The sequence below is a fragment of the Vulpes vulpes genome, chromosome 14, assembly GCF_048418805.1.
Source record: "Vulpes vulpes isolate BD-2025 chromosome 14, VulVul3, whole genome shotgun sequence".
Lineage (NCBI taxonomy): Eukaryota > Metazoa > Chordata > Mammalia > Carnivora > Canidae > Vulpes > Vulpes vulpes.
Genome location: NC_132793.1, coordinates 73,797,113 through 73,819,207, shown reverse-complemented (window position 1 = coordinate 73,819,207; position 22,095 = coordinate 73,797,113). Strand labels below are relative to the sequence as shown.

At 43.6% G+C, this 22,095-nt stretch overlaps 1 protein-coding gene and 1 long non-coding RNA gene across 3 annotated transcripts in view; both read right to left on the bottom strand.

Annotated features, from left to right (window-relative positions):
• The window catches only part of ACOT12 (acyl-CoA thioesterase 12), a 42,642-nt gene extending 31,949 nt beyond the window's left edge, over positions 1–10,693 (bottom strand). The window contains exons 1-2 of one of the 2 annotated variants that reach the window (XM_072736889.1): positions 10,560–10,693; positions 3,067–3,136 (exon numbers count right to left, since the gene is read on the bottom strand). Coding sequence is in view for 1 of the 2 variants with exons in the window: in XM_072736888.1 (XP_072592989.1) it covers positions 3,067–3,136; positions 10,531–10,657 (197 nt within the window). In the remaining variant the exon portion in view is untranslated. Of the gene's footprint in view, positions 1–3,066; positions 3,137–10,530 lie in introns of both variants that reach the window. The other variant, XM_072736888.1, reaches the window with a different exon arrangement.
• Positions 10,694–17,480: 6,787 nt separating this feature from the next.
• On the bottom strand, positions 17,481–21,749 carry LOC140595444 (uncharacterized). The gene is made up of 2 exons (XR_011997047.1): positions 21,624–21,749; positions 17,481–18,072 (listed from the first exon to the last, which is right to left on the bottom strand). It is a non-coding gene; the product is annotated as an uncharacterized lncRNA (long non-coding RNA).
• Between the last annotated feature and the right edge of the window lie 346 nt (positions 21,750–22,095).

The following is a 22,095-nucleotide window of genomic DNA, read 5'->3' as shown; positions in this document are numbered from 1 at the left end:
CTTCATCCTAAACTTATATCCTATCATGCTTTCTATTCTGTTGATTATGTATTTGTCTGATTCTCACCAGACTCAGACCACTAGACTCCAATATTGTGCCATAATCATTCATATATCCTACTGAATACAGAGCAGTTTTTATAAAGGCAATAAATATTTGAGAATTTAAAAAATATCTAATACGGTTTATAACCAAATTACATGGTTTTCTACATGTAGCTTTCAGATTTCTCTTTCATGGTTCAAGTCCCATGTAAAAAATATTAGAAGGTTCCTTTTCATGATATTAGTGGCCACAAATCCTTTCCAATAACACAGACACAAAATGGGGCAAAAGGGAGCAAAATGGCAACCGACATTTCACTGATGAGTTTACTAGTTAAGTCTCATTTATAGAATTTAAGTTTGGAAGCTACACAATAGATCTTTTATTACACTACACTGTTGGCATTTCTAAATTTAATGGTGCTTTTATCTAGTTCTACATAAGTCTGGATTTGTAGTAATTTGTAATTTTACTGAGATACAAACATAAATATGTCAATTTTTTCTGTTTCAGGGAAAATCGCATAGCCACTATGTGAACTTGGTCAACGGACCTTTTATCTGCAGCTACAAGACTACAGAATGTCCACAGCTCTTTCAATGACACTCCAGCTGCCTATGAGAACACCCATTGGGAAATGATCAGTAAAAGTTGCTGATCACAAAAACAGAAGCAGTGGATCAGGGAAAGTACTGGATTAAGCATAAGAAGGTCCACGCTCAAAGCACCCTCTGTCCCCTGGTTTGCGCAGGGTATGAAGCCTCAGTTTCTCACTGGTACAAATAAAGGCTGGGCTGAGCTATAAAGGTCTCTCCATGTCTATGATTCTAATTCCTGCCAAAAATTTCTCTGTCAGTTTTGAAGAAGTAATTTCTTCATGTATGTAGTTTTATTTAACTTAATTTTGTTTGCATCTAAATAAATAAATGTCAAATAGATAAATGTTCACAGTAAGGCTGGAGAAACAGACTGAGCATCTCACTGGACAAGAATACTCAGGGCTTGAAAACCGTGCCAACTACCTCCATGGTCCTTGAGAACCATCCAAGACCAGAAACAGATGACCTTCTTTCTTCCTTTTCCTTGTAAGTTATGTTCATCTCTTCAAGGATCAAAATATTCAGAGAAAAACAAAAACAAAAAACAGATACACAAACATAAAATCAAAGAAATTAAGTAAAACCATGTAATCCTAATTTATTACAGGTATTAGTATAAACTCCTTAAAAAACAAATAATTCTTTCCCCTGAAAAGAACCTAGAAATAGTGATAAACCCTGTAGAAATGAGCACATTTCTCCCCATATTGTGATCTCTACTTACTATTTCTTTTGAACAACTTTATGACTCTAAGAATTTGTACAGAAATATAAAAGATGAGCCCACCTTATCATACCAGAATGCAAAGGAATTATTAAAGACTTCTAACTTTGTGGTTCTGTCCAAAGAACTTAGGAACCAAACTGAAGAAGCTCCCACTGTTTAAAGATGAGGCAGTTGGAGCATCTGTAGGAATAACCACATCCAGATTGAAATGTATCAAATAAGTCCACAGGCTTATAATATATATATTATATATATTGACACTATATATGACACTAAATAAAGGAAAAGAATTAAGCCTGTCTTTCCTGGACAAACTTTACCTAAGGGTAACCAAGTAATTAATGAAATAAAGAGTCTCTCTGAAATACAAATATTTCAGAAAATAAATGAAGAAGAAATGATAGAATTGGCATATCAACATTTGACCAATATCTAATGAAATAATGCTCTAGATAATGATCATTAGATATTATGTATTCTTTTTATAAAAAAAAGATTTTATCTATTTATTTGAGAGAGTGAGTGAGATGGAGAGAGAGAGAGAGAGAGAGCATGAGCAGAGGTAAGGGAGCTGAGGCAGCAGGAGATTGGTGGAGGGTGAGGGAGAAGCAGACTACCTACTGAGCAGGGAGTCTGCTCCGGGTGTGGGACTCAATCCCAGGGCCCTGAGGTCATTACCTGAGCTGAAGGCAGACGCTTAACTGACTGAGCCACCCAGGAGCTCCCATTATGTGCTCTTGACAAGAACTAGCTTTAACAAAATATCACATTTTCATCAGATCAATTTTTAGATGTAATTATCGTTTTACAAGAAATACAAAGAATGGGTAAACATGTTAAACAGAGATACAATGAGCAAATACAAAATGTGGTAAACTCTATAGGACAAATGAGCAGGTTTCTTTAGAAAACAAATGAACAGAAGAGAAAATTATATGTTAAAAGACATACCAACCATGTTGAATCCTGATTCAAGAAGCTAATTGTTTATTAAAAAAATTTTTTTGAGACCACTGAGAATAATTATTTCTGTTAATGGTATTGTGATTATATTATTATGTTTTCTAAAAGAACTCTAATCATATAGAAATATATAATGAAATATTCACAGATGATGCCTGAGATTTCCTTGAAAAAATCCAGGTATGTGGTGGAGTGTGGAGAGGTCCATGAGTTGATTACTGTGGTAGTTAGGTGATGGTCCTTGGGGATATACTGTACTAATCTACTTTTGTGTATGTTTGAAATACTTGTTTATCTTGAAATTTTCTACAATAAGAAATGGTAAAGCACATACACACTCCCATATATAAAATGTTTTTCATAATTTAACATCTGTACTCAGATGAATTAATGTTTACCCAACAACCTAATGATGAAATTCCCCACATAGACCTACTTATTATCATTAATTATTCTTCTAGTAGAGGCAGAAGCCATTAAGAGGCAGCTTTTAGAAATCCTGTTCTGCCTTGTACCAGAAGGTACAAAACCAGGACTGTGAATTTACACTTAAAAGTCTTTAGCAAAGGAAGTCCTGCAATTACTATTTTACTGATTTAATTAGGTCAAGTGTTATTTTATTAACAAATCGGACCACTGACTCCAAATAAATAAGCATAGATGCCACAAATAAATGTTGTAAATGAGCCAATAAGTTCAGGAGAAAGGTGTGAGAGAGCAATGCCACTTACTTAGCGGTCTCCTCAAATCGTATGTCATCCACTGAGGCTGTAACACAGGAAACCCCAGCATGTTTTTCGGCTTCAAAAACAGGGAAAAAGTACTTCATTAATAGTTATGTTTAAATATTTCAGCATAAGGGAAAATAAATAAAAATTAAAGGACTTATTCTAGTAAATTGTCCTCTGGTTCAGTAAAGTACCACTATGCCCGCACTTTTGGATGATCTGGACCAATAAAAGTTCTTTCACTCTGTAAGTTGTGCTTCTACTGCATGGAAATTACTGTACTTTCATCTAAGTTTTAACTTAAACTGTCTTTGATTTGAAATTCAATACCAATATCTAGTATACCTAGCTATTTAAATAGCAATTTTAGTAAGTTGGTGTCAACTTTAAATATTTTGTCACATACTATCCTTCTTTTATTTTAAAAACAATGCATCAAAGTTGTATCCATTATCCCACATAACCAGAAGCTGCATATATTTAGACTACTTAACAAGTATAAGCGCTGAACACTACAGAGACCCTGAGATCACACCCACGTCAGAGAGCAATTTCTCTGGATATCAGAGAGAAACCTAGCACATACTAGGTATTTAGACAATATTTATTGTTCATTACTACCAAATTCATATACATTAATTATGTTGGAGAGAAGAGTAATAGGGTAGAAGGAGACTAAGAAAGAACTCTAGCTATTTCCATATTCCATGCCTGCATTTAATTTGTTGAAATTTTTAAAATCTGATTGTTGATTTGTTTTATATAAAAATATAGAATTTATTCTTTAGGAAAAATGTTGACATGTGCTTCTGCCAGAACCCAATTTTGACAGTCAGCTAAAACCCAAAAAGATTGCCCTCGCTTTTTAGGAATTTTTAACCCCATTTTAATTTTGCAGACATCGCTCCTGCTGCTACATTATGAAGGAAATAGTGGATTACACTGAAGTTGTCTTTGTGTAACTTGCTTTAACTACAATAATAATTGATAGTACTGGGTTAAAAGAGGTGAGAAAATACCTCACACAGCAGGTATTTAGGACACTCCTCCCTATAATCTAATTTGTAGAAAATTGGACATTCTGGTTTTACCCGCTGGAAATAACTAATTGTTCTTCCAAACATGCACATAATATAAACTGAGTTACCAGAAAACTAACCATAGCAGCACTTTGTGTGTGAGTGATGAGATGACTGGCTTCCCAGATATGAAGTTCAGTGAGAGGAAGGGAATGTAAAAGTATCAGACTCTAGAAATACTCAAGTTGGGCTCAACTGAATTCAGTGTATCAAACATTTGTTAAATTTCTACTGATTTCCAAACTCTGAGCTGAGTCAGTCCTCTCTCTTACTAAGTCTACTCAGTGGCAATCAGAAAGCCAGCCATAGTCAGTGTCCTTTTAGATCTTAAGATTTCTAGACAAGTGCTAGATTCCTGCAAATATATGCTATAAAACATTGAGTAAGGAGTACCTAAAGACATTCATTCCATTTACCTGACATGAGGGAGGAGGATGTTGAGTTTATTAAACTATTCTTGTTAATAAAGTGTTACCAGGTATACCAACATAAGTGATCAATTTTGAATGATTTAAATGACAAGTGCAATAATCAAAAGACTAAATTTTTATTATTTATATCAAGTATCTATTTTATATATAATTATATACATAGCACTATACTATATTACATTAGGGATCATGAACATTATCACAGTAATAGTTATCATTTATTAAGCACTTATTACTGACCAGGCACTGATCTAAGTATTTATGCATGTCAATTACATGAGGTTAGTACTATCATTGGTTTCATTTTGCAAAAGAGGAAATTTAGGCTTAGAAAGATTCAATTCATTGTTTTAAATAGTGATTTTGACTTCAGAAGCTAAATATGGGCTTTAGAGGCTTCAACAGTCATGGTTTATAACTATACACTTTTAAGAGTCATTAAAAAGAAAAATATGGGGAACCTACATAGGACCACAATTTTTTTTTTAATTTTTATTTATTTATGATAGTCACAGAGAGAGAGAGAGAGAGAGAGGCAGAGACACAGGCAGAAGGAGAAGCAGGCGCCACGCACCGGGAGCCCGACGTGGGATTCGATCCCGGGTCTCCAGGATCATGCCCTGGGCCAAAGGCAGGCGCCAAACCGCTGCGCCACCCAGGGATCCCAGGACCACAATTTTTACACGTGATTCTATGTGACTGTCCTGTTTTGTTTATGTCAGCTATGAATTCAACAGGACCAATTTGCTCCGATTCTTGATTTTGATTGTCCTTCATACAGTATGCCAAGAATAGTGGAGAAACTCTAAAGCTATTACTGCCTTCCTGGAGAAACTGGGAGCAGGAGCAGACTAGGTAAAATGTTGTAATCCAGGTATGAGATGATGACTGGTTAAAATGATGGTCTCTTCATTCATTTATTTCTTTACTGTTGACTGAATACCTGTGCTACGCTATCCTCTATGTAAGGTGCTGGAAATATAAAATAACTATGATCTCTGCCCTCACAGAGTCTAGTGGAGAAGCCAGAGATTAACAAAATGAATAAGTAATAACAAAATGAATTAAATGTTCTGAAGAAAACAGGAACCTTTTAGAAGTCGTAACTAAGAAACCAGACCTAGGTGGGATGTCAGGGAAGACTTCCATGTGGAGGGGATGCTTCCGCAGAGATCTGAAGGATGATTAAGACTAAAATAGATGTGTTGGGGAGGAGGAACAGAGAAACAGAGAGCACGTGTGGCAGAAAGGACAACAGACTAGAAAGATCCTGATCAAAGTCTTTGAGGATAAAATGTAGCAAGTGGCACCTGGGTGGCTCAGTGAGATTGAGCCCTGTGTCGGGCTTTGTGCTCAGCATGGAGTCTACTTAAATACTTTTCCTCTCCCTCTTCCCCTACTCCTACTCACACATGCATGCTCTTTCAAATAAATAAAATCTTTGGAAAAAATACAGAAAGCAAGAAGCAGAGCTGGTAAGGTAAGGCTGAAGGGTTAGCTGAGAATGGACTAAGCACAGGGCCTTAAAATGCTTAGTTGACAGATTTATAATTATTATTAAAGATATTGTTCCACTGTCTTCTGGACACCAGTGTTTCTGACGAGGTCAGAAATAATTCTAATCATTGTTCTCCTATTATACCCATAGTGTTTTTCTCTGTCTGCTTTCAAGATTTTTTTCATCATAGTTTGCCTGTGATATACTCAGATGTGGGGTTTTTGGTTCTTGCTTGGTATCTTATGATCCTCTTTGATCTGTAAATGTATGTCTTTCATCACATGAGAGAAAAAATTTTCAGTTTAGGAATTTCCATTTAGTTTCTTGTTTTAGTTTCTATTTCTCTGATGGGACTTATTATCTTTTTTTTTTTTAAGATTTTATTTATTCATGATAGACACACAGAGAGAGAGGCAGAGACACAGGCAGAGGGAGAAGCAGGCTCCATGCAGGAAGCCCGACGTGGGACTCCATCCCGGGTCTCCAGGATCACGCCCTGGGCTAAAGGCAGCGCTAAACCACTGAGCCACCCAGGCTGCCCCACTTATTATCTTTTCATTCTTTATGATCATAGTTTTTATTACATTCTCAAGCATAGTTATAGTAGCTGCTGCAGAATCCCAGAAGCTTTATTCTAGCACTTGGGTCATCTAGGGATTGATCTCCATTATCTTTTCAGTTAATAATGCATTGTATTTTCCTGTTTCTTTGTATATCAACTAATTTTGAACTGTATTGTAGCCATTGTGAGTGATACATTGTAGACATTGTGTATTCTTACGTGTTCCTGTGAAAAGAACTATTTTGTTTCTTTTTTTTTTTCAGGTAAGTAACTCAAACTATAAAACTCTTGTCTCCCTAGGGGCTGGGACAGCCCTTTTCAGATCTTTTGGCATTATCTAGGAAGGCTGGAGTTTCTCTTGTACATACATGATTCAAGTTTCACCAGAGACTTAAGCAGAAAACATAGATTTTATGGCTCTGCCTCTCTGGTTCACTCCTCTTTCTTGAATTTTCTTTCCTCACATTTCAGTAGCTGTATTTTCCCCAAATCCTCTGGCTCTTCAGATCAACAAGTGTGTAGGTTTTCTATCAGAAATTTAGCTAGAAACAGACTGGGGTCTTTATTCAGGTTTAAAATCATGAAAAAATAAACAAAATGAAACAGAGAAAGTTAACTAGTACCACCCTCTTCAGTGTTGACTTCCAAATGTTCTAAATTCACTTTTGTTCACTTGTCAGCTGTCAGAGTAGCTTTTATTTAACGGTTTTCCCCCAGAGTTCATAATTGTTATCTCTATGACATTTTTTTTTTTTTCTGATAGGACATACTTACCGTGCTCGGTACTTATAGCTCTTGATAAGGAAGACATTGGGAGAAGATAAACAACATACAACATGATCAGATTACCACCTTTGGAAAAATGCTGTAGATACAGTGTAGAGAGGAGACCAGAATGAATGGAGAAGATCAGCTTAGAAACCACTGCTGAAGTTCACATGAAGGATGATGGTAGCTTGGCCTAGGTGGTGGTAATGTAGGTATAGCACAGTGGCTGGGTTTGAGTGATGCCTTTTTTTTTTTTTTTAAGATTTTATTCATTTATTCATGAGAGAAGAGGTGAGGGGAGGCGAAGGGAGAGGGAGAAGCAGGAAAGAAGTTTCCTTGAGGAGCAGGAAACTCTACGTGGGACTCTCAACTAGTTAAGCCACCCAGGCGCCCTGACTGATTCCTTTAAGGTAACATTGACAGGACTTGGTTCAATATGTAGAGCGGGAAGCAAGGTAGAGAGAGGGATCAAGAATGGATGACTCCGAGATTTCTGACCTGCACAACTGGATGGCTTGCATGCCATTCCTGAAAGAGTGAATCCTGGGAAAGATTCAGAAATGAAATAGAGGAAAATGTGAGTTTGTGATATTTCAAAATAAGAAATGGATATGGAGGGTGGAGAATGCCTCAGATACAGCTTCAATCCTCTAGGCTTAATGAGCTAGAAAAACGGGGCTACTGCCAGGAATGAGATTTAATGCCAAAATGATAGTGAACATATTTGATCTTTTTTTTTAAATATTGAGAAGATATTCTGGAATCTAGCAGTGGCTGGGGTGTGTGGGGGGGTGTCACAGCAGTACCTTGGGGGCTATGACTGTGATCATTATTTATCATAGTAATATGGCTGTAAAGAAGTGCTGGTCAATAAGGAACTGTTGGCTGGGAAAATGCCAGGAAAAGCAGTTTTTATATTATTCTTACTATATAAAGTAAAGCACCATGGTGCAGTATTTCTCTGCATGGATTCAGTTACACCTCGGCTAAACAAAATCCATTGCTTATATGGTGCTTCTCACCATGGAGTTTTTAACACAGGTATTTCCATGAGTCCAAATCGACTGTATCTTAAAGGTTTCTTTAATGTTATATTGTTATATAACTATTGTTCCAAAGTAATTGGTTATCAATTGAATCTGTCTATGGTTTGAGTTTCCAAAGAAATTTTCATGACAATTACAGGAGGGCAACTGTTTATCCATTACAGTGCAGAGGCACTAAGTGAGGTAATAAAAGTCACTTCAATACTCACATAATATATTCAATTGCCTTGGCAATAGGCATCATTATTATTAGCAACCTCAATGACTTTTACACATGCTTCTCTTAAATATGAATTAATTTTATATTCACGCTTCCATTATTGGTTATTATAATCGACCTCAAATACTGATAACTGTTAAGACAGAAACCAAACAGACCTATCAACAAACAGATTGGCATAAACATAGGACTAAATTTTGTGGGCAATTAACATACAGGAGATTAGAAACCCTATTGATGCTTAGTGAGAAAAGCAGGGCTTGGTAATTATCTGAGCTTTACTTTGGCCTTCTGTAAAGAGTCCTAAGACACACAATCTTAAGCTCCTTCCAGCTCTAGTATTTCATCCTACCATATTTTCCTTCAAAATGTACACTTGCTGAGTCTGTTAAGTGCCTTATGCAAAGCCTGACTTCATTTTACAAAAGGGATTCCAAGTTCTGGACCCATCCATCAGGGACCTACCCATCCATAAAAGTGGGAGGTTTTTATTTAGAGCTTACTGAGCACTGGAGAACTAGCTTTAGTTTACATGCTAATTAGCCAGGCAAGAAATAGAGAGGTAAACGGATCAATATACAAAATAATCACAGATTGTGCTAAGTGATATGAAGGAAATAAAAAAGGGCATTGTGATAAAATTGCTGAAAGGGTACAAATGTAAAAAGGTGGATAGGAAAGACTTCTCTGAGGAAAGGATCTTCTGGCTGAGATAGAAAGGGCGAAAGGGGCCAAGAGAAGAGCATAATGGTAAAATGAGAAGCAGGTGCAAAGGTCTGAGAAGAGGCTTAAATAAGCGCATGGTAGCAACAACCTGAAGGTAGAAGTGAGCAAAGGACAGGCAGGGTTAGGCAGGGAGAGATAGGTGGGGGGCCATGGAATCAGGCTCACAGAAATCCCAACGGTGCTGAGATGTAAAAACCAGAGATAAAAAAAATAGACTAGAGCCCCTGGTGTCTGGGGAATATTTTTCTTTGGCGGCTACAAAGTCATCACAGAAACTCCCCAGACCAAAATGAAATAAGTCATTAAGGGTGTTATGGACAGTCCTTGCTCAAACCAAGACGGCTTAAGAATCTCAAGGCCACAAACTCTCCTGTTAAGTTTTCAATAAAAGACCAGCCTTCAAACCTTCAGCGGCAGCCTGTCGGGACACCCCTCACCCCTGAGCGCTTTCTCTGTACCCTCACCTAATACATGTCCATCGCTTTGCTTGCTCCCCTTTGTCCCTGACCTTCATCCTGGGACTCAGGGGGACAAGAACCAAGCTCTCCTGCATCGGAAGCAGGTGTGAGAGGGGAGTAATCTCTTATCAAACCAGACCTTACAGAGATTTGCAGAGATGTAGACGAATACCAGGCTTCTAAGTAGGTCTTTATTACTGTTGAAAATATACTTGTTTTCCCATAAAACTACATCATGGGCTTATTCCTGTTCTCCTAAAATGAATTAATTTTTAAAGATTTCGAACATGGGGAATAGCAACAAAAATAACGCACATCAACAAAAGCTGTCGGGGTCCTCACTTAATGGGGTAAAGTAGAACTAAGACTAAAATGTTTGAGAATCACTGGCCTAGGTCCGTCCCCAGGGTCCCCCGCCGATGGGGCTCAGTACTACACATCCCCTCGCCCTCCCTCGCCCTCCTCCGTGACCCCGGGTCCTGCAGTGGCGCGGCCTGGGCTCCAGGCGTCGGCTTCCCCCCGGGGAGGGTGGGCCCGCACCCCGCGCCTCGGGCCCCTCGCCCGCCCCCTCCATCCCCGCACCCTGCGCCTCGGGACCCCCGCCCGCCCGCCCGTTCCCGCAGGGCCCCCACACACCGAGCGCCGCGTGCCCCCCGCCCCGCGCCCTCGCAGCCCCTACCCGCCAGGCAGGCGGCGGCGTCCACCCACTTGAGCAGCTGCCCGGCGCTCAGCTCGCCGCGGGGGTTGGCGTGCGCGGGGCTGATGGCGCGGCTCATGCGCACCTCCCCGGGCGCCGCGCGCTCCATGGCCGGCCGCAGCCGGGGCCGCGGGTCCGGGGCGTCAGCGGGTGGCGCCGCGCTGAGCCCGCCCCGCTCCAGCCTCCACCCACCCCCGCCCCGAATCCCGCTCCCCGCAGGGCCGCCAGGTGCGCTACCCGGGGCACTCGGGGGGCCACCAGGGGCGCTGCGGGGGCACTCGAGGGGCCGGGAGGTCAGGGGCGCTGTGGGGGCACTGGGGGGCCACCAGGTGCACTGCGGCGGGACGGGGGGCGGGGCCGCCAGGGGCGCTGCGGGGGACTCGGGGGGCCGCCAGGTGCACTGCGGGGGCCACTCGGGGGGCCGGGCCGGGCCGTCAGGGGCGCTGTGGGGGCACTCGGGGGGGCCGCCAGGTGCACTGCGGGGGCACGGGGGACGAGGCCGCCAGGTGCGCTGCCCGGGGCACTCGGGGGCCGCCAGGTGCACTGCGGGGGCCACTCGGGGGGCCGGGCCGTCAGGGGCGCTGTGGGGGCACTGGGGGGCCGCCAGGTGCACTGCGGGGGCACGGGGGGCGGGGCCGCCAGGTGGGCTGCGGGGGCACTCGAGGGGCCGCCAGGGGCGCTGCGGGGGCAATGGGGGACCGGACCGTTAGGGACGCTGCGGGGGCACTCGGTGGGCCGCCAGGTGCACTGCGGGGGCACGGGGGGCGGGGCCGCCAGGTGCCCTGCGGGGGCACTCGGGGAGCCGCCAGGGGCGCTGCAGGGGCACTCGGGGAGGGGGCCGCCAGGTGGGCTGCGGGGGCACTCGAGGGGCCGCCAGGGGCGCTGCGGGGGCACGGGGGGGCGGGGCCGCCAGGTGCGCTGCCCGGGGCACTCGGGGGGCCGCCAGGGGCGCTGCGGGGGCACTCGGGGGGGGGGCTGCCAGGTGGGCTGCGGGGGCACTCGAGGGGCCGCCAGGGGCGCTGCGGGGGCACGGGGGGGGCGGGGCCGCCAGGTGCGCTGCGGGGGCACTCGGGGAGCCACCAGGGGCGCTGCAGGGGCACTCGGGGGGGGGGGGGCCGCCAGGTGGGCTGCGGGGGCACTCGAGGGGCCGCCAGGGGCGCTGCGGGGGCACTCGGGGGGCCGCCAGGGGCGCTGCGGGGGCACTCGGGGGGGGGGGGCCGCCAGGTGGGCTGCGGGGGCACTCGAGGGGCCGCCAGGGGCGCTGCGGGGGCACTGGGGGGCCGCCAGGTGCACTGCGGGGGCACGGGGGGCGGGGCCGCCAGGTGGGCTGCGGGGGCACTCGAGGGGCCGCCAGGGGCGCTGCGGGGGCAATGGGGGACCGGACCGTTAGGGACGCTGCGGGGGCACTCGGTGGGCCGCCAGGTGCACTGCGGGGGCCACTCGGGGGTCTGGGCCGTCAGGGGCGCTGTGGGGGCACTCGGGGGGCCGCCAGGTGCACTGCGGGGGCACGGGGGGCGGGGCCGCCAGGTGTCCTGCGGGGGCACTCGGGGAGCCGCCAGGGGCGCTGCGGGGGCACTGGGGGGGGGCCGCCAGGTGGGCTGCGGGGGCACTCGAGGGGCCGCCAGGGGCGCTGCGGGGGCACGGGGGGGCGGGGCCGCCAGGTGCGCTGCGGGGCCCCTGGGGGTGCCGGCAGTACCGCGGGGAGGGTCGCGGGGAACCCCGACCCAGCTCAGCAGAAGGCGGCTCCGGACCCCGAGGCTGGCGAGGCTGCGAACGGCCATGTTCCTACCTGGGCAGGAGGCAGCGGCCTTGGAGGATTCTGGAAGGGCCTCCCGGGGTCGTGGGGGACACGGGGAGGTCCCCACCGCCTGAAGACGCCGGGCGGCCGCGGGGTCACGGGCTGAGTGGTCAGCTGCGGCCCAGGGGACTTTGGCCTGAGGGGACCGGCCGCCTCCCCCCCCCCCCCCGCTGTGGGCCGTGGAGTGGGCGCTCCTAGTTCCAAGTATACCTTGGGTTCTTGGGATGTTATCTTAGTCCCCCCCAAAACCTTTGTTATTGATCGTTTCCTTAGGAAGCGGCTCCCACTGCCAGACCCGCAAACGCGAAGCGCGGTGTTGCAGGCCCCTCGGAGGCGCTCAGCGGAGAAGGGCCATCTTTCGGTCTTAATGGAGAGAATTTCAGGCTAGAAACTGTCATCTCACTATGAATGATCCAGCAAATCCCGAGGCACGCATCTTCACAGGAGACGAAATCTAGAACATTCGATGAGAATTTCCAGTCTCGCCTGTTAACAGGTCACAGCTGTTACACTCCTAGAGCTGACATCAGTGACTTCACCAAGCCGCTCTCACTGAGGACATGGTGACACCAGAAAACCTCCAGCATGTAATACGTTCCTAGTTACTGTGTTGTTAGGGCCGCTGCACCTGGGAGAGCATTTGCAGGTGAAGGAACCAGGCCTGGAGAGATGAAACATGTCAGGCATGCCCCTGACATAATAGGAACAGCTAGGGAAGGAGGAGGATCTGGTTTGACCTCAGGGCCCCTGATTGTCCACCGTAGCCATCCTATACAAGCATAAATAAAAATTGGATGCATTGTTAGGCAAGCACTGGTTTGGCTTTTATAAAGAGGATAAAAATGACTTTTTAAAACAAAGAAAAACTCATGCCTCCAAGATGGTCCTCATTTGCAGTTATTATAATGCATATGAAATATACTTATTTCAATCACAATGTTATTACTCATATCACCCCCTCTTTGGAAAATGCCTCTACAGGTCCCAATACCCTTTTGGGAGATTTGTTCAGAATATCAAACATCAGAACAATCAGATATTGTTCAGCATATATTCATTCCATCCACTGATAACTTCATGGGAGGCACTTGTTAATGTTGGGCTAGGCCACATGACTTGCTTTGGAATGGAACATGGGGAGGTAAGGGTGCAGTTCCAAGCCTATCCTTTGAAGCACCGCATGTTCCTACTCTCCTGACCTCTGCCATGGAAAGATTATATGCCTGAATAGCTTTCCCATCAGCATCTGGGTGCTCTACTGCACACACCTATCGCAGAGCCCCTGAGCCAACCTAGAGACCTGCAGCCTGAAGCTAAGCCGCCCAGCAGGCATGCAGACTCATGCGTGAGACACAACGACTTATGGTTGCATGACCTGTGATTTGGGGAATGTATGTTACACAGCAATAAGTGATGGTTACATGTATGAATTTCATTTATTAGTATCTTAGAAAATTAATTAAGTTACCAGAAATAGGGTATGCATAATGTTGGTTTTCTTATTTTGGATAAAAAAATAGTGACAAAGTGGTAATATCATGTATATACTCATTAACTTGGTTCCTTGTAAACTGGAGGAATTTCAAAATATTTTAAGCATAGGTGTGAGAAGGTAGCTTTTCTTCTGGAAAGAGGACAGCTTGTAGTTGCATATGTATGTGTTGGGATGTTTGATCCAAAAGCAGACAAGTTCACAAACTCACCATTATGTTTTCTTATGTGTATTATCTCCTATTTAGATGTCTTTTGATTATGGTTTCATATCTTTTGTTGGTTTCCCACTGATTGTCGTTTTCAGCCTCTGCCTGAAACTACTGTTCTTATGTTTTTTGTGAATGGTCTCTTTTTCTCCCACACAATGAAAATGTCATCTGCATGTGTGAACATTTGCTGTATCCTTTATCTGTCAAGGATTTTTGCTATTATGTTTAAAGAAAAGGCTTCCATTTTCCATTTCTGTTGAGAGACATCTTTTGAAGATGAGCAGAATGTGAAGCCAGCTTGATTTTTAAAGGTCATGCACAAGAGCAGGAAAGCAGATCGGGAGGCGTGTGGAAAGTATGGTAATCACTAGAATAATGAGAACTTCTTTAGGATGTTGGAGTGGGAAGGGAACCAGATAGTCTAACCCCCTCATTCTGGAGATAAGGAAATGAAATGTTTGCCCTGGGTCACATTGCAAGGTAGTGGTTAGGCTTTTAGAAAACTGAGAACAAGGGGTCCAAAACATAACAAGAGAGGTGGAAAAAAAAATACCTTCCCCAAAGCCTACCCTTCAACAAGAATTTGAAAGCAAACATTATATTTGGGAGCAAAGTGTAGAATGCATGGGTCGAGGAATCCAAGTGTGGCCCCCAGACCAGCAGCACAGGCATCTGGGAGCTTGGCAGAAAAGCGGAATCTCAGGCCCCATCCCAGACCTGCGAAATAGGAATCTCCATTTTTTTAAGCTTCTCAGGTGAGTCATAAGCACATGAAAGTTTGTGAAGAACAACCTAAGTTACCCCTCCAAGGGTCTTTTCTCCAGCTTCCCCCCACACCCCTGTCCACGTCCCCATCCTTCACTGACTAGGGGCTGCCCTGGAGAGCACCAGCTCCCTAGCATCCCTGCTGACTACAGGGCAAGTGCTCTCCGGGTGACACTGTCAGCTTGGGCTGGGCACCGGCACGGTGAGGGCTGCGGGCATTTGGGCAAGGCACACAAAGCCATGACACTTCTGTGCTGTCTCAGAGGCTGCCAGGAGTCTTTCCATTTTAGGAATTGCCAGCCTTTTCCAGGGTTTCTTTCTCTTCTTTGCTCCTGGACCCTACTGGTGGGATCAGTCTCACCTGAGGCAATTGGATCATCCCATTTAGTACCTGGAACCTCAAGCCAACCTTTTTCCTGTTTGTCCCTGTGCTTCCAGTGGCCCCAGCTCTCAGACAGACCAGCATTAGCTGTACAACCCGGGGGTCACCTAATGCATGTGGAGTGCAGCACTTGATTTTGTTTGAACAAAAGCCATGTATATAGAATCCAGGTTTTTTACTTCCCCAGGTTTCCTGGTTCCACCTTCATCCCAGGCACTACTCAATGGAGACCCTACAACACTACTGCTTGTCAGTATGCTGTGCTATAGAAATTGTTTTCAAATACTGAACCAGGCTTGCATCTAGAATAAATCCCATGTTTTATATATTTATATGTAAAATAATGTATAAATGATACATATATTTATATATAATTCTTTTTTATTATTACTGAATTCTATTTGCTAGTATTTTGTTAAGGATTTTTCCAACTTTATTTTTTGAGAGATATTGGCCTGTAGTTCCCTTTTTTTTTAAAGAATTTATTCATTCATTCATTCATTCATTCATTCATTCATTCATTCATTCATGAGAGACAGAGAGGCAGAGGCACAGGCAGAGGAAGAAGCAGGCTCCCTGCAAGGAGCCCGATGTGGGGCCCAACCCCGGATCACGCCCCAAGCCAAGGCAGATGCTCAACCCACTAAGCCACTCAGGCCTGCCTTCCTTCCTTCCATCCTTCCTTACTTTTCTTTCTTTCTTCTGACTTTCCTTCTTTGTCTGGTTTTGATGTCAGTTTCATCAAGTGAATCAGGAAGTATTCCCTCTATATTGTGGAAGAGGTTGTATAGATTTATTTTTTTATTTTTTAAAAGATTTTTAAAATTTATTCAGAGAGAGAGAGAGAGAGAGAGAGAGATTGAGAAGAGGCAGAGACACAGGCAGAGGGAGAAGCAGGCTCCATGCAGGGAGCCTGACTTGGGACTCGATCCCGGGACTCCAGGATCAGGCCCTGAGCTGAAGGCACTAAACTGCTGAGCCACCCGGGCTGCCCGAGGTTGTATAGATTTAAATGTTTTTCTAGAATTCTCCAGTGAAACCATCTGACTGCTGTAGATTTAAAAAAAAATTTTTGGTAGGTTTCTAAATTATAAATTCAACTTTTAAAATAGTTTTAGAGCTACTCAATTTAGGTATTTCATATGGAGTGAGTTCTGGTAGTTTCTGGATTTCCAGGAATTGGTCTTGTTTGTCCCAGAGGTGATTTATCAAAGGTAGAGACTGAGCTAACATCTGACCAGGTGCCTGGATGCCCTGTGGCAGAGCTCTCTTAGCCCCTGAACCTGACCTTCCTTTGCCTCTAGTTTCCCCTCTGATCTCTTCAGTTTCCCACCTTCAGCTTTCTCTTGGTTTCTAAGCTGGCTCTCAACCAATTCCCTCTCTAACAGTGATTCTCACAATTCTCTGGCCTTTCCCAGATGTACTGAATCAGAAACTGTGGAGTGGGGTAATAATCTGCGTTTGAACAAAAATTGCATGTGATTCTGTTGCACACTAAGGTTTAACCACTGGGATGGATGGAGCTGTCTTTCCAGTCTTTCCCAAGCATGTCTTCAATTTAACAGGGGCCCTTTGTAATCACTAAAGGAATTAGTGATGCAAGAGAAAGAGCCACAGTCTCAGGTCCAGAGACATGTGTTTGTGTCTGAGTTGGACTCTGTTTTTGCTGGTGTTGACTTTGAATATGTCACTCAGCTGATTTGTGTCATTAGGTTTTCTTCTTTTTTATAAAAAGGGGGATGCTCTCCCTACTTCGTAAGATTGTAATTTGATAACAAATGTAATTATGATAAACACTATTAAATGAAGGTCCTTCACAACCATGAAAGTAATAATCCTGTTTTAGAGTTGAGAACACAAGGCCGATAATGTAATAAACACTCATAATATGCTTCACAGCCCTGTGAAGTGGGGGATTATTATAATGGCTATTTCATAGATGAGGAAACTGAAGCAACTTACCTAAAACCATACAAAAGAAGTTATAAAGCCAGGATTCAAATCCAGTGATCTGGTTGTTGTCTGAGCTAGGCTGAGAAGTTGACCAATGGGGTCTGGATTGCACATTTAGGAAATGAGAGAGATGGGAGTTTACCCAGCTCTTTCTAACTCCAAAGGCCAAGCTCTTCTAGTCTAAGCTACTTCATTTGTTTGTTCATTTGTTCATTCATTCATTCATTCATTCACGCATTCAGTGCATATTCATGAGTACCTACTGTGTCCCAGGGACTGTTCTAGGCATTGAATACATGAAATTCTGAGTCAAATAGAAGGAGTCCCTGCCTTTATAGAGTTTGCAGTTTAATAGATAACATAAGAAAGTGTGACAGAAACACACATCATCCTAATAAGAACAAAACAGAATGAAAATTACAGATTGAAACTGGCCAATGGCTGTGGGCAGCTCTTCAGATTCTATCCTACAGTTGACCATCTACTAGACTGAAGATCAATCCTGATTTATGTATGTGTTTTTTAAACAATCACAAACTTACAGAAAAGTTGGAAGTACCCATGTAAATAACTTATTTATCCTGAAACATTTGAGAGTAAGTTGCCAACCCGATGATCTATTACTCCCAGATAGTTTAGTGTGAATTTCCTATAAACAGGACATTCTCCTCTTTAACCAGAATATACCATCAAAGTGAGAGAGTAAACATTAACACTTTATTACTGGTGATCCTCATTTTTATTTCACCAATTGTCCCAACGATGCTATATGTTACATTTGGTGATCATCTCTTTCATCTCCTGTCTGAAAGGAGTCTTCAGTCTTTTTTTGACTTTCATGACCTTGCCACTTTTGAAGGTTACAGGCCAGTTGTTTTGTAGAATGATCCTCAGTTTGGATGTTGTCTGATGTCTCCTCATACCTAGATAGAGTTCATGCATCTTCAGTAGGAATGTCACAAAATGATGCGGCATTCTTGTGCACCTTATCAGGTAATGCACAGTTTCAATCTGCCTCATTTTTGATGATGTTCATTTTGGTCATTTTGATTAAGGTGCTGTCTGCAGGCGTTACTCTGGAAAATTACTCCTTTGTAATTTATAAACATTTTGTGTAGAGGTATTTTGAAACTATGTGAATATCTTATTCTTTGCTAAAATTTTTATTTATACATTAAATTATTTGTATCTCTGTGGACTCATGGTTTCCTATTCAATGGGATATACTCTTTCATTATAATTATTTATTTTGATGCTCAAATTGTCCTCAACTGGGCCAGAAGAAACCCCCTCAAGCTGGCTTCTGTGTTGTTGTTAAGGTATCTCTTTTATTCTTTTGTAATTCTTCATTTTCCAGTGCAAACAGATGTTTCTTGTATTTTTTCCTTCCACAGCCCTGGAACTAGGCATTTCTTGAAGGAAGCCTGGTTCCTTTTAGTGGGGAAAAAAAGAGTGTGCAATAACTTCTCATAAAAAAGCTTAAAAATGTTCTTTCTGGCAGTTCCGCACCCTGTAAAGAGCCCTTATGCTTTCTGGTTAATAATATACTGCCTTAAGTTTTAGAATAATTTAATACAAGCATGTCTTTTCTCTCCATATAGATTATTTAATCAATTTAACACATTGTTTTATATGCCTAATATTGACCAGCCTGGACTAAGTATAAGCTAAAGCCCCTGTTAATCTTAGGGAGCTCTCAGTCTGGTAGGGAACACAGATGGACAAATCAGTAGTGTAATGTGATAAGAGCATATCAAAAGATATGATACACAGTGCCATGGGGACACAGAAAAGGGCATCTGTCCTTTGCATGGCCATGCCCAAAAAGTCTTCATTGCTTTGTCAATCAAGAAGCAAGACCTAAGCATACTAAGCAAGTGGGAATGCTTCTGGGGCTCTCAGAATTGACTAGACATGAAGAACCAGACTAGACAGTGGGCAGGACCAAAGGCTTTGCTTTGGATCTGGGAAGCAAGCAAAGTTGCTTATGAAGAAGATTCTGGTTTGGCTTGCCTCTGCTCCTTCCTTGTGGACCTGTCAAGATCTAAGATCCCAGGGCAGCCCCGGTGGCTCAGTGGTTTAGTGCTGCCTTCGGCCCAGGGTGTGATCCTGGAGACCGGGGATCAAGTCCCACATCGGGCTCCCTGCATGGCGCCTGCCTCTCCCTCTTGCCTGTGTCTCTGCCTCTCTCTCTCTCTCTCTCTCTCTCTCTCTCTCTCTCTCTGTCTCTCATGAATAAATAAATAAAATCTTAAAAAAAAAAAAAAGATCTAAGATCCCAAGAAAGAACATTTACCTGATGAAGCTTAAGTCATATGTCTGTTCACAACTTTGGGGCTCAGGTAGGGATGAGTACAGGGAGGGGTGAAGTCTGTTTCTCTCAGTTTCAGCAGAGGTGAAACTGGTGCTTGGAATTACTTTCTCATTAAGATTAAGCAGTTATTCTCCAGGGGGCACTTGAGTGGCTCAGTTGGTTAAGCATCCAACTCTTGATTTCAGCTCAGGTCATGATCTCAGGTTTCTAAGATTGAGCCCCACATCATATCAGACTCTATGCTCAGTGTGGAGTTTACTTGAGATTCTCTCTCTCCGTCTCTCTCTGTTCCTCCCTCAACTCATGCATGTGTTCTCTTTCTTACAAATAAATACATCTTAAAAAAAAAACCCAGTTATTCTTCAAAAGGAAATTAAGCTCTGATTAGGAATGGAGAGTGGGAGCTGGACAAATTGTTAAAATTACCAATGAGCCATACAAGGGCATTCAGGCATGTGGAAGATTATGCGGAAAGGCAAGTTCTTGGTAATGTTGTTGAACTGCTGGTTCAAGCTTCACCTGAAACCAACACTTTGGAGATTTCTAGTTACATGAACAAGTAAGTTTTCCCATGTTCCCTACTACTCTTACTCCCCCTCTTTTTGCTTTAAGACCATTTGAGTTTGGTTATCTGTTGCAACCAAAAGATATCCGATATACCACATGATGCTCTCATACAATTGCTGGCAGTTTTTTCTTTTACTTCCTATGAAAATATTCTTTCTATGTATTTTTTCAATCTCTAAGTGACATCAGAGCTGCTCATTTTTAGTTCATATCAGGTGAATGATCCAGCTTATAATATCATACTGTTATTTTAAGTCATTTTTCTCAGGTGATATACTTATATAATGATGTTAGATTGTACCCTTTGTAGTATTCTAATAAAACAAAGGAAACATTATATTGACAATAGTTTTTTCTTACATAAATTTTGAAAACAATTTTTCAGCCATGTAGCCGATTGTGCTAGAGATACAGAAACCTACAGTCATCAATATATCCTCAATTCAGGCAACTGGTCAATCACCACTGGGCCTCACCTCACAGGCCCTACATGGGTGCTGTTAGGTACACAAAGCAGTGTCAAACAGATCCAGGTCAGTTCTTGTCCCTATAGTAGACTAAGGAAAAAACCTAAGAATGGGGACTTGACACTCCTCCCATTGAACGATGAGATCTGTGTCCATTCCCCTTAAATCTGAGCAGGCTTGTGACAGCTTCCTACAATAAGATGCATACTTTGTGACTATGTGGTATTATGTGACTTCCAATGCTTGGCCATAGAATGTCATGGGTTCCTGCCTGGTTCTCTTAGGACTCTTTCTGGAGGCAGCCAGATGCCCTGTAAAATCCAAGCACCTTGAGACTGCCATGCTGAAGAGGTATATGGTAGGTCTCTGGTCAACAGTCTTGGCTTAGCTCCCCGCTGATTGGCAGTTTAACTGCCAGTCATGAGTGGGCCCTCCTGGATAACCAATCTGATCAAGCCTTGAGAAAGACACAGCTCAGTTGACATGTCTTGCAAGTGCATGAGAGATCCCAAGCAAGAACGGCCCAGCCAGAGTTTCTATATTCCTGATACACATTTGTTTTCATAATAAAATGGCTGTTGTAAGCTGCTGAGTTTGGGGGTAATTTGTTATGCAGTAATAGTAACTAGACAGGGATCCAGAGTGGTGTGGGTACATTTTCTTCGTTTGTAGTCCTGTTTCTAAGAATTGTGGGTCTTAGAGCAAGAGGCCCACACACCATATGTCTAAATATTTAAGGCTATAAATCAAGTGAGCAAATCGTTAAATAAAATATGTGCTATCATCTCATCTTAAAAATATACATTCATGATGACAAAATAGAAAGTTGGCAAAATGCAAAATACAACCAAATTTAATTATTGTTATATATGTCTGTTCTGTTGATGGGCCGGTGATGTTTGGATGAGTAACTAGCTGTTCCATATTGTAGAAAGTTACATGGCCGCTATTTGCCACTGTTATAAGTGCCGCCTCTCCAAGGGATCTCCTGAGTCAGGAATGAGAACAAGGGGGGACAAAAGATAGCATTCCTGGGACCTACCTTGGCACGCTGTAGAACCTATTATATACACAACCATCCCACAGTAAGATTTTGTCAAGTGAATTAATTTCTCATTTCACTTACCTGAGAAATTCTCCCTCTCAGATTCTCATGCTCTTTAAAGCAGTGTTTATTGCTGACACTGAAAAAAAAAAAAAAAACTAATGAAAATCAAACACAGCCCCCTTTGGATTGAGAACATAAGGCCAGTAAAGTGGAGAGACATTTTCCCAGGGCCTGGGCAGTATTACCTGTCAGAGTGGATATTCAGGCTTAAGGATGATGCCGTGTCAGTGTTGTGGGCCCTGATCCCGAGGCAGACTATCTCTTAGGTGGCTTAACAGAAGTTTGGGTGAGTTGCCCTAGTGATACATGGAGCTCTTTACAGTGCCGGATTAGGGCAGAGGCCCCTTTCTCTGTAAGGGCATTGCTACTTCATCGTTCCATGACATAGGGACTGGTGTCTGGGAAACAATGGTGGGCATCTAAATATGTGGGACTTTATCCATGTCCAGCTCCCAAACCCCAGCAGTAGAAAACAAGGATGAGCCTGCAA